Genomic DNA, 12,169 nt, shown 5'->3' with positions numbered 1-12,169 from the left:
TGTAAAACAACACACATCACCTTTTTCTCTTTTTTTTGTACAATTCTGTAAGTTTTATCTTAAGAAGAATTGTGTGTTTCCTGTATTCTGCACATAACTTATAATTACAGAAGGGTTAGAGCCCAGAAATGCATAACAGTGCTCCAGTACTTAAAAATGACAACTTTTACATGTTATTTCTTGTGCAAACAGCACTAACTTACAGTATATCAGGTCCTGTTGCTCCCCTGAAGGCATCGTTCTGTATTCGGTCTAGATATTTATTATCCTTAAGAACCCTGGTGATATAAAGAATTTGAAGTCTGCCACAGTAAATATCCCAAACATCAAACCCCAAACACAACACAATGGTTTATTATATTATATATATAAGTATTGTATTGAAGAAGGAACTGAAATACACTATGAAGATAAAAAATGAAGTGGATCTTATGATCGACACTTTAAGAACTTGCTGTACTCTTGAAAAAACATCATCCAGTATACTACATACCAGTCAGTAAAAATCATGATTTCTTCCACAGTGCCAGAGAGTCATAGAGACACTTCCAGTAAATTATTATTATTTATTTCTTAGCAGACGCCCTTATCCAGGGTGACTTATAATAGTTAAAAAATATTACATTATTTTTACATACAATTACCCATTTATCCAGTTGGGTTTTTACTGGAGCAATCGCACAAAAGTACCTCGCTCAAGGGTCCCCCACCTGGGATTGAACCCAAAACCTTCTGGTATTGGGTCCAGAGCCCTAACCACTACTATTATTATTATTATTTTCTTAGCAGACGCCCTTATCCAGGTTACAAGATATCACATTATTTTATATACAATTACCCAGTTATACAGCTGGGTTTTTACTGGAGGAATCTAGGTAAAGTACCTTGCTCAAGGGTACAACAGCAGTGTCCCCCACTGGGGATAGAACCCACAACCCTCCGGTCAAGAGTCCAGAGCCCTAACCACTACTCCACACTGCTGCCTGTAAATATTCCTTCTGTCCAGGGCAGTACACAATCAGGCTTCGTGCTCCCACACATCTCGCCTCAATGCATTAGTGTCAAAACTCAGGTTTTCAACCTTATTGTACCTAGTAGTTCTAATGGAGATGGATACTATTCTGCTTCAATTCCTGCCTCCAGAATCTGCACAGCATCTGTGTGATACTTCAAAGCATCAGCTCCTTCACAATTCAATCATGTTCATCTTGTCCTTTATTAAATTTTGGGTTATGTTTAATATATTGTATTCCTTGCCAGGAAGAACACCTGATACTGTCTACATGTATTATTGTCCCCACTCGTTGCTTGTGGTCTGCTTCTGACAACAATCACATGGGGCAGATTTATTAAGCTACCTAATAATTAAAATTGAGTTCAAAGGATATTGTTCTAATTTTCATACAGTAGTGTGCAAATGTATTAGAACATCTCAATATTTGTTATTTATAGCCTTTATAGAAATACCTGCATGAAACCCTCTGGGTGTGAGAATTTCAATTTCTGGTCAGTACTTAGTGATATAGAAACACAATAGGCACCCATGTGTGAAAATGTTAGACCATTCTGTGCTTTAATTAGGCATCTAAAACTATTTCTAAAAAGTCTCATGTATTTCACCATTTTTGACTATGTGTTCTTACTATTTTAAATGAATTGCATGTGTGACCTTTTAAAGTAATCAATTAAATTAGACAATTACTAATTTGCCTATTTTGACAATTTCCCAAGATTTCATAGTACAACTAATCAAAACTGCAGAAGAAATGGGGTGTTCTAATACATTTGCACACTACTGTATATCTAACTAGAACCTTTCTTTATAATGCTCACTGTATATACTACTGTGTAATGTAAGATATTGTATTGGTTGCTAATGTAATTCTATGCTGTTTGATTTAGAGGTGCAGTATTGGCTTTTCTGTGAATAAACTGGTATGCATGAAAGCCAAATTGACTAACAATTCACTGATGAATCTTCCATATTGGCATGCACTATATTGAATTCCATGAAAAAAAAAAAAAAGAAAAAAAAGAATTAAGGTATATTTTTTTATAAAACTAAACAAAAAATCAAGACTTTGATTTCATATCACTAAAATATAAATGTTACAGTAGTTCCACAATTCCTGTTTACTAACTTCTTTTTATTTAGGTCACTGATTCACCATTCCAATGATATGTCATTTATTTATTTATTTATTTATTTGTTCATTTATTTATTTAATGTTCCAATGCCAGCTGTTTAAACCACTTACTTACAAGACTTTGGAAACTTGAGATGACTTGTACATGCACCGATGGCTTATATTGTGAATGGTAAGACCCAAACAAGAAGTGTTACTGAATCAGCTAATTGCAATACAATCCATTACACAAACTCAAAGCTTCAAAGGTGATATCAAAGTGTCTGCTCTCAGTAATATTCTCCAAGTGTTTCTGCCACTCCACTCTCTACAGTAGAAAGCCTGGAATGTGAGAAACAAGAACACGAATGGACCAGGGTGAAGAGACATGGTTTTCATGGCATTCATTTGTGGATGGGATCAAGGAGAGGTCACCTTAAATACACAATATTTGTTTCTAGTGAAAAAAAAAAAAAATATATATATATATATATATATTTATAAAGTAGAAATATACATACAGTTTATTCAACTTTGTCCCGTTGAATGCATAGTTCTGTATGTCTTTGAATCCATTTTTAAAGAGATTCCTGAAAGAGAAATACAATACACAATTGAGAAATACCCATACATCATGTTATCAAGGCATTCAAGCATTCCGCTTAAATATGCTCCTATTAAAAAAAAAAAAAAAAAAAGTATATATGGTAGAACGCTACACCTTTAATTAGTTACCTATTGTATTGGCAAATTAAGAAAATAGCATTAAAAGATTAACAAAAAAAAGACTTACTCACATTAGTGAACACTCCTCAGCCATCCCCAGAAACGCATTGGGTGGTATGGTTGTTAAATGCATGTTGTCACAAATTTCCCTGGAGAAATAAAGCCATTATTAGTTGTTTACACAACATATAAAACCATTGAGAGATCTACTGTAGCATCCAATTACTTTTTTCTACGTGATACTGAGTAAACATCTTTTAAACCTAACCCTAACCCTAACCTTATCCCTAACCCTAACCCTAACTGTTGATGCCGTAGCACGACCCACTGTGTGAACATTTGATCCCATCTTTTAAAATAGGGTGTTTACCACTTACAGCATTATTTTCAAAAGCTGCAAAACAAGAATGTTTTGTATCATTAAATAAAATGATTTAGGTCTTCAACTTCCAAAGCACAATGGGCCAGATTAATCAAGGTATTTACATCGCAATGCAATTTGCTCCATGTATTGCTGAAGTAGAATCAAAGTGTTTATCTTTCAAAATAACAAGTTATGTAACATCACCAGTTTCTTTTTCACAAAAACGGCACTGATTGTATTGCAAGTGTAAAGACTTTGCTAAATCTTGCACAAACATAAGTGTATGTGTTGCACATTTCTAAAACTCACAGTCATCCAGAGATCTGCTATACATCAACTAGTTTAAATCTGCAGCGTTGCACAATCATGTTTAAAAACTCCTTGGCACCTTTTACTAGGTGCATTTCTATTACCGCATTGCCTCCCATGCACTATACCTAATCAGAAAGCTTGCCTTGTTGTTTTCATTCCCCAAAGGTAGTTTTAACCGTTATTAATAAAAACGGCTTTTACACCCCCAATGGAATATGCAAGGTGTATTTGTCGACGGTACATTTTCCAATCCAACTGCTTTTAAATGATTTTGCCTGTCGCTGTTGTAAGGCCTGTTGAGCTTCACTCTTTAGGCCTGGATGAGATGCATGAGTTGACAATCAAAGGAGGTTCATGTACTGTACCACACACAGGAAAATAAGAGCAATCAGAGCCCGTTACTCTTGGATGCCAAGTTATATTAAAGTTAGATTTAATACACGTTTCATGACGTTTCATGACATTTCATGATGTATCTCAATACTCACAGGAGAAAATAGAACTCCATAGAGTAGATCTTTGTTAAATCAGGGAATATAGTTATTCCAGTGTTACAAATACTCCTGATAAAAGAAGAACAGAAATACACAGTATGTGACATCTTATATTTATAGAAAGATTTAACAATGAACAGTAATTTGTCCAACTTAAGTACTTTTTAATTTGACGTACTAGCGGCTAAAATATATTACTAACACACAGATCTTAAACATGAATTTTCAATAAAAAATATATACCTACAAAAATGGGGTTGAAATGAGTTGTAGTTGCATATCTGCCAGTGTTTACCTATTAGCTACTCTTTTCTTAACTTTTCACATCACACATATAAACAACATATTTGAAGACTATGACAAATGAAAACAAGTCATTTATAAAATAAATCATATACCCAATTTATCAAAAAACATACTACAAGTGATGATTTGTCATTAAACTGCTGATGGAACTGTTACAAAAACAACTCACAATGATTCTTACAGGTATTTTAACTTTGGAAGATTTGCAAATGCCCCCTGTTCAATCATCACAAGATGTTTTGTATTTTGAATTGAGCTAAAATCAGAGAAAAAGCAAACAACAACAAAAATTAATACAGTCCAAATATCTCTGTAAAAATTGAAATATATACAATAGATGGCAGCCGATGTCTTTCACTGAATCGAGGCTGCTGTTGTAGACTTGTTCGTATGCTTGGCCATTGTATCCCGTGATAAGTCCTTGATATCTGACTAATAGCAAGCCTGCAGCATGGAAACACACAGTAGTTTAATATTGATGACCTCTCTAATGCAACAAACCTTGCATCTTCATGCAATGTCCCTGCTGTCAAAATGTAGTGTTGTTATTTTTTATTGTTTATTTTTTATTAAGAAGCCCAGAGCATACAAGGTGGTTAATACCACATGCACACTGATAAAGAAATACTCTAAGGTTTCTGGCAGCCAACTGCAGCTTGGAGTCACTTCAGATTTGTCATGGGCTACAGGTATTTATTGCTATTGAAGCTAAACTTTTTATATATAGCATTCACATTGACTACATAGCCAGAGGCTGACTGGTATGAAGACTTTATTTACTGAAGCCCAAGCCCAGCATTCACACTTTGTTGTACGGAGAATGTTATTTCAAGCATCCTGCGGGGAGACTGAATATTCATTTAGAAAAAGTGATTTTAAGGCTTGTAAAGGATCTCCTCCTTGCAACTGATGGGTGAATAATACTGACATCAGCATAAAGCACATATAGTAGTTACCCCTCGACTAGAGAGCTTGCTGTTTACAGCTTGCTCTTTGAATGGTAAGACGATTGTCTTTTAACTGAAGTTATTGGTTTGCATCAAGTTTAATGGGCTAAGATGCCAAACCATTACAGTGCTGTACAGTCGAGAGGTAAGTATGTGTCTTATGCTGATGTCAGTGTTATGAGCTCATCAGCTGCTAGCAGGAGGTCCATTACATGTTAGAATTAGGTTTGTGTGCAGAGGCTCCAGGAAGTGTGGATGTTCCTGGTGCATTTGTCTCAGAACGAAGCGGTTTCATTACAAATAAATGCAGCTGGAATACCTGTTTTCAAGTGATAAACTGTTCTGAGTTGGTTCCGTTTAAATTCCATTAATTGTCACTTATCTTAGTCAATTATCATCACTTGCAACAAACGTATTTATTGAAGCTGAAGACAAATTGATAAATTACAACTGGGACAGTTTAATTTATTTTCAGTTTAGTGTTCATGGTTTATCGCCATGATCCATCTGGTTTGCAACGAGTGGAGAAGTGAGTGTGGGGCTCATTGCAATCAGGACTACTAGTGATACCTGGCTACAAGTATCTGGAACACCATGAGAGACACTTTGCATTAGCACACCTGTCTTTCAGCTTTGTTTTGAACATGTTAGATAAATGACTTGTACTTACATTTCAGTAAGGCTGAGAAGGAACACAAAAGCTTGTGTTTTTATTCTCTTGACTGAGTCGCTCTGGGTAATTTCACTGTAAAAATAAATATGTACAACAGAAGTAATTTAACACATGTACTGAATATATATTAACACAGTGTTCTTAACGCAAAGGTAAGAGGGGTCGACTGAATCCCAGCAGCCAGAACACTGCCACAGAGCTGGTACTGGGATCTGTACTGTATAGATCTGAGCAGCAGTGTGTAGTAATGGTTAGGGCTCTGGACTCTTGACTGGAGGGTCGTGGGCTCAATCCCAGGTGGGGGACACTGCTGCTGTACCCTTGAGCAAGGTACTTTACCTAGATTGCTCCAGTAAAAACCCAACTGTATAAATGGGTAATTGTACTGTATGTAAAAAATAATGTGATATCTGTATAATGTGAAATATCACATTATATTGATATATAATGTGATATCAACTGTAAGTCGTAACAACTGTAAGTCACCCTGGCTAAGAAATAAATAATAATAGATCTGTATACTGGGATCTGTACTGTATAGATCTGTATTGTATAGATCTGTGATCTGTATAGTGGGATCTGTACTGTTAGATCTGTAAACTGGTATTTCAGTGCATTGTTAAAATCTGTCATATAAGCCTATGGGCAAAGACACATTTACAGAGAGGAATGAAACGATAGAAACTGTAATTTTATAACAAGCAATAATCTAGCAAAATAATAACTGATCTGCTCCTTCTTTCCTGTTTGTTTTACACTTTATAATTGTTTTAATCCCTTAGTATCTTTAGAATAGAGACCAATAAATCAGACCCAGATAATGATCATGCTTGGACACCACCTACTCTGTTAAGTAGAAACCACACTGATGCTCTGATTGCTCTGCAAAAAGTTCCCTATTGGGTTTATTTATTATGCAACAGCTAAGAGCCCATATTAATAGGTTGCAACTAGATGCACAGATTATGTTAAACAAAGCACGGCAATAAGAAAAATACAGTTCGAAATATTTAAGCCACAACTTAACACAGTGTCTTTTTTTGGGGGAGGATCAAAGTGGCTGCATTGGGTGTATAGTACAGAATGCATGATTTATGACCAATGTAAGTTTTACATGAACCATGATGTGTGAATACAGAAAACACAGGATACAGCAAAGGTAAAGTAACAAGGTGGTATACCTAGCTTTCACAAAGGGATGTACTGTAGTCAGAAGAGGTCTTACGGTTTGGTGTTTTGAGTTTATAATCATTGAGTTGTAACAACAATGAAAAGCGCTCTGCTGGAAAGGGCTTCCATGGTAATTTTCTGGCAAACTGTTGGTTGTATACTTAATAAGTACAGTGACCAGCTACCATTAGGACCATGCTGTCTCTCCCCTTTCAGAAGACCTCTCTCTGATATGACCAGCTCGCTATATAAGACCAATTTACACAATCCTTTTGGTGGACAGCATGAAGGGTGAAATTACCTAACTGAACACTTATCTTTCGCTAACTAAAATTCTGAGGAGCATATAACGCTGCCCCTCCTGCTCATCATTCCATTCCGCAAATACCACGTTTCTTTCTCTGTGAAGTTTAGAAAATTCCTTCTATGACGTCCTGCCAAATCATCTAGCTTGGGGTCGCCTTGCCCCTGCGCGTCAATCGAGTCCATACTGCTGGGATTCAACTGGACTGCAAGCCAAGGATTGGGCAAGGACCCGCAAATTGACATTAAAACCTGCAGACTCACAACAATCATTGTACAGCCCACAAAATACAACTTATATGTAAGATTCAATTTAAGGTAAGGTTTGTCATTATCAACGTATGATTCTACACTCCATTCATTGATGGGTTCTTAAAAAGTATGCAGTGTTATACGTCCCCACGTGTTGCTACAACTATTTAAATAACATACCTGTAATTTTTCTTTTCTTTTTCGTTCTTGCCTTATCCTGGACATACCTGAAGGAGTGGCCAGTGGCATGTCTCAGATACAAATACAACTGAAACAAGGGGGGGTTCTTTTAGTTTAGTTTTATTTTGAGATGGGTTTTCCTTCAGTATTTATATAAAGATGTACCTACACCCACTAGGACCGCAGTGTTCTATAGGACTGAGTAGGTTGGTTGACTCATAAAGTAAAGTACCGTGCAGTTAGACCAGGCTTGAGAAGTACTGTAATTATTGACATGTACTGAATATCTCCCGATCCCTGTATTTTCAAATTGGTAAAAATCAGTGATGATCGATGATGTAAATCAAGACCCCGGTGGGCTTCAGATGACATTGTGCCTCTAGCATTAATAAACATTAATAAATGTTTACCCAAAGCTCTTCCAGTGATCAGTGTTATATAAATGTGAATTTCTTTTCCAATTTCATTTGAACATATTATTTGTAGAATGTCACCAACAGCCTAATATATTGAGAAAAAAATGGTGTTGCCATAGAAACCTCTGAGAAAGGCACAGACAGAGAAAAACATATTTAATACATAAGACAGGAAATCATACATACTATTACAATGTGTTCAAATTTACCAGTTAGTTCATGAAAAAAGGTGAATCCCACATTGGTTTAGCAGTTTAGAATTATAAAGGAGTTGTATTGTTATTAAGACAAACACAGTCATCAGTAGAGTTTAGCATGACAGCTGCAATTTGTTGCTGTTTAAATGATTGTCTCTGGCACAACTAATTGGACAAAATGTCCCAAGAGCCATGTGTTTATTTATTCACAGGATAGAAGGTAACACAATTATTTTCCAGGGGCACTCAATGGAGTCGAGATCACCTTGTTTTCAGGGGGTTTTGTAGGCAGCTCAGAAAACCAAAACATACATACAGCTGCTAAATTACATTCACATGTTTTACATGCCAGAGCTGAGCAGATCCCTTTATAAAAATATCCCTTGGCGTGATAGAGGCTTGCAATATGAAGGTAACCTCTCTACAAAACAATGAATTCCAATCATTGTTTCATGAATTCCAATCATTCTCTGCCAATGAGATTTCTTTTTAACATACTTTTTTTTTTAAATTCACACTTGATCCCTTACGATACATGTTTAAACAATCTGAGAATATATCATGTTTTAAGCAGGCAGTAGTCAGCAAACACAAAACAAGACAAAGAAAACCCTCCCATATAACCCACCTAATCCACATGGCAACCTTACGGCAGACTACTCGAGTTCATAGTAATATTGTTATTATGTCAGAAAATGAGAATAAGGAAAAACAAACCATAGGGTTCTACATATACACAGAAATGCATGAACATATGTGTATAGAGATTGTTTCATTTATTAACTCACAGTCTCCACAGTTTCACATAGGACCGAAATTATAGCTGGACACACTCGAGTGTCTGACTCATCAGAAATTCAGCTCTGAGAAAGGCACACATAGAACAAATACTTTTGAGACAATGGCCCCGGTTAGAATGCATAAAGTTTATTCTAAACATGAAATTCTCTGCTAGTTCTGATCTAGACTGGTGTGTAAATGCTTATAATCACTCTCTTTCTGAAATAATTGATGACCTGGCTCCAATTAAGACCTGTAAAATGTAGTTCCAAAAAATTCCCTTTGGGTTCACAGATGAGTTAAGGGCTATGAAATCTCAAACTCATAAATTGGAAAAAGCTTGGAAGAAATCCCACTTAGTGATCCATGAGCAGATCTGGCATGAGCATCTGAAGAAATACAGAAAGGCCTTAAGGGCTGAGAAAATTAGGTATTTTTCTAATATCATCATGGAATCAAGGCAACTCCAGTCCTTTTTTCCACATTGTTGTCACCCCCTGTAAATTCTACTCTGCGTTCCTTTTCTGATGCCCATTGCCAGGAGCTTATGGATTTCTTTGTGTCAAAAATATTAACTATCAGTGAAGCTGCTGCTGTTTCTGCCCCTAGTGGTGATTTCTGTCCCCAGTTACCTTCTCTGAGAACAATAACATCAAATTTCTCAAACTTTTTACCTGTAGCATCTGTTATGTTTGCATCTGTGAAGGCTTCTGGATCGTTTTCCTTCTGCTCTTTTGCAGATTCAATTTGACAAAATTGCTTTTATTTTATTACAGATTATTAATTTATCCTTATCTTCTGGAAAAGTACCAGAAACTTTTAATTGAGCTATTATTACATCATTACATAAAAAAAACTAATCTTGACAGTTTTGTTTTTTCAAATTTCTGTCCGATATCAAATCTTCCGTTTCTGTCTAAGGTCCTGGAGCGGGTGGTTGCTTTGCAGCTGCGGGCACATTTCACTACAAATGCCCTTCATGAGACGTTTCAATCGGGCTTTAGATCCTCTCATAATCTATTGGATTTGTCCTCAGCATGTGATACTGTAGATCACTATATCTCGTTACAACGATTGGAATACGAAGCCTGTATTTCTGGTACAGCCTTAAATTGGTTTCGGTCCTGTCTTACTGGTTGTGGCCAATATGTCAGCTGAGGGTTGTTCCTCTCAAATTGTTGGTTTGACTTCTGGAGTATCCCAAGGTTCTATTCTGGGTCCAATTATGTTTTTAGATTTATACATTATCTCATGGAAGACTCCTACAAAATAGGGGCCTTAGTTTTCATAATCATGCAGATGATATCCAACTTTATGTTTCCACAAAACCCCATTTATCGGGGGCGGTTTCAGTGCTGTCGCAGTGTTTTACTGAGATTCAAAACTGGATGTGCCAAATTTTTTTACAACTAAATGTTGTAACGGAGGTTATGTGTGTTGGATCTCATAAAAATGTGCTTTCTCTCTTTTTATTAAATGTCACCTTGCGAAATTGCTGCTTTACTGTTAGCCCTGTCATTACAAATCTGGGAGTTTTGTTCGTTTCTGAATTATGTTTTGATGCACATATTAAATTTATTTGTAACTATTTTTTCCATCTTAGAAATATTGCAAGTGTCCACTCTTATTTGGAACGGTCGTCTGCTTATTTTGGAACTCTGAATAAGTCAGGGATGCAGACAAGCTCTTCCACTTGTTTTTAGATCCAATTCCAATGAAAATCCTCAAAGGCATTTTTAGTGATCTATGTGACTTTCTTTTTGAAATTATTAATAGATCTTTGTCAACTGGAACAGTATCAACTGCTTTTAAAACTGCTGTGGTTAAGCAGTTACACAAAAAATCTCATTTAGATCCTAGTTCTGAGCAATTTTAGACCTATCTCCAATTTACCTTTTATACCTAAGATCTTGGAGAAGGTAACAGCCAGTCAGCTTAATATGTTTCTTGATAACAGTAAAGTTCTTGAAAATTAGCAATCAGGTTTTCGACCTGCTCATAGTAGAGCGACTTCAGTGGTTAGAATTGTAAATTACTTATATATTTTCATTCTGGTTTTATTAGACCCAAGTGAAGCATTTGATACTGTTGATCATACCATTTTAATGGATTATCTTAAAAACTGGGTAGGGTAGTCTGGAACTGTACTAAACTGGTTTAAATAATACCTTACTGTCCCTGCAGAGTCACTTAATATTTTTAAATCAAGATTAAAAACTCACTTTTTTTAGACTAGCATTTTATACAAAATGTTAAAAGTGTTCTTCTCTTTTTATTTCACTACTAATATTGATTTTCTTTGGTATTTTGATTTATTTTACTATAACTTTTTCATGTTCATGGTTGACTTTTAAAGTGCTTTTAGATACTGTTGTATGAAAGGCGCTATATAAATAAACTTACTACTCTAAATAGTTGCTGATTCTGTACAATAGATTTTAATAAATATAACACCATGCAAAATGGTTCCTGTATGTTCACCTTGTCATTGTCAAACCTGCATAATTAGTTCATTTGTTTAATGATTAATGTAATTGCTGCCGCTGCAAATAACAGAATGTGAACGATCTTACTTAAAATAGAAAAAAATACTGCATATTGCACTGAAATATTGGGATTATACTGGGACTATGAAGTAGATGAACACACAGATATGCACAGAACACCATAATCAATTTTGCCTCATTGCCTTTTTGCAATACAATGAGATTTGTGACTGAGGAGTAGACGTACTAAGATGCGCCAGTCACATCGTAAACATACTGGAATTTGCAAAGTATGCATTTGGTCGTATGTACTAAGAGAAAATATGTTAATGAAGAGAGCCACAACATACTAATTTAAATATTTGTTGCGAAGACATTGGGGGAGTTTCCATGTGTGGTTATTTACATGTAAAGTGGCGATGCGTGTGCACGTTTGG

The 12,169-nt window shown here is 35.7% G+C and overlaps 1 protein-coding gene across 2 annotated transcripts in view; it reads right to left on the bottom strand.

Moving 5' to 3' along the window:
- LOC117402858 (lutropin-choriogonadotropic hormone receptor-like) overlaps nucleotides 1-12,169 on the bottom strand; it is a 31,527-nt gene that overhangs the window by 3,368 nt on the left and 15,990 nt on the right. The window contains exons 2-8 of one of the 2 annotated variants that reach the window (XM_059024696.1): nucleotides 7,854-7,941; nucleotides 5,946-6,020; nucleotides 4,510-4,584; nucleotides 4,017-4,091; nucleotides 2,924-3,001; nucleotides 2,648-2,716; nucleotides 204-278 (exon numbers count right to left, since the gene is read on the bottom strand). In XM_059024696.1, the coding sequence (XP_058880679.1) occupies nucleotides 204-278; nucleotides 2,648-2,716; nucleotides 2,924-3,001; nucleotides 4,017-4,091; nucleotides 4,510-4,556 (344 nt within the window). In that variant the 5' untranslated portion in view covers nucleotides 4,557-4,584; nucleotides 5,946-6,020; nucleotides 7,854-7,941. The remainder of the gene's footprint in view (nucleotides 1-203; nucleotides 279-2,647; nucleotides 2,717-2,923; nucleotides 3,002-4,016; nucleotides 4,092-4,509; nucleotides 4,585-5,945; nucleotides 6,021-7,853; nucleotides 7,942-12,169) is intronic. The other variant, XM_059024695.1, reaches the window with a different exon arrangement.

The sequence above is a fragment of the Acipenser ruthenus genome, chromosome 5, assembly GCF_902713425.1.
Source record: "Acipenser ruthenus chromosome 5, fAciRut3.2 maternal haplotype, whole genome shotgun sequence".
Lineage (NCBI taxonomy): Eukaryota > Metazoa > Chordata > Actinopteri > Acipenseriformes > Acipenseridae > Acipenser > Acipenser ruthenus.
The sequence above is the reverse complement of the archived record's forward strand: the minus strand, read 5'-3'. Positions and strand labels throughout refer to the sequence as shown.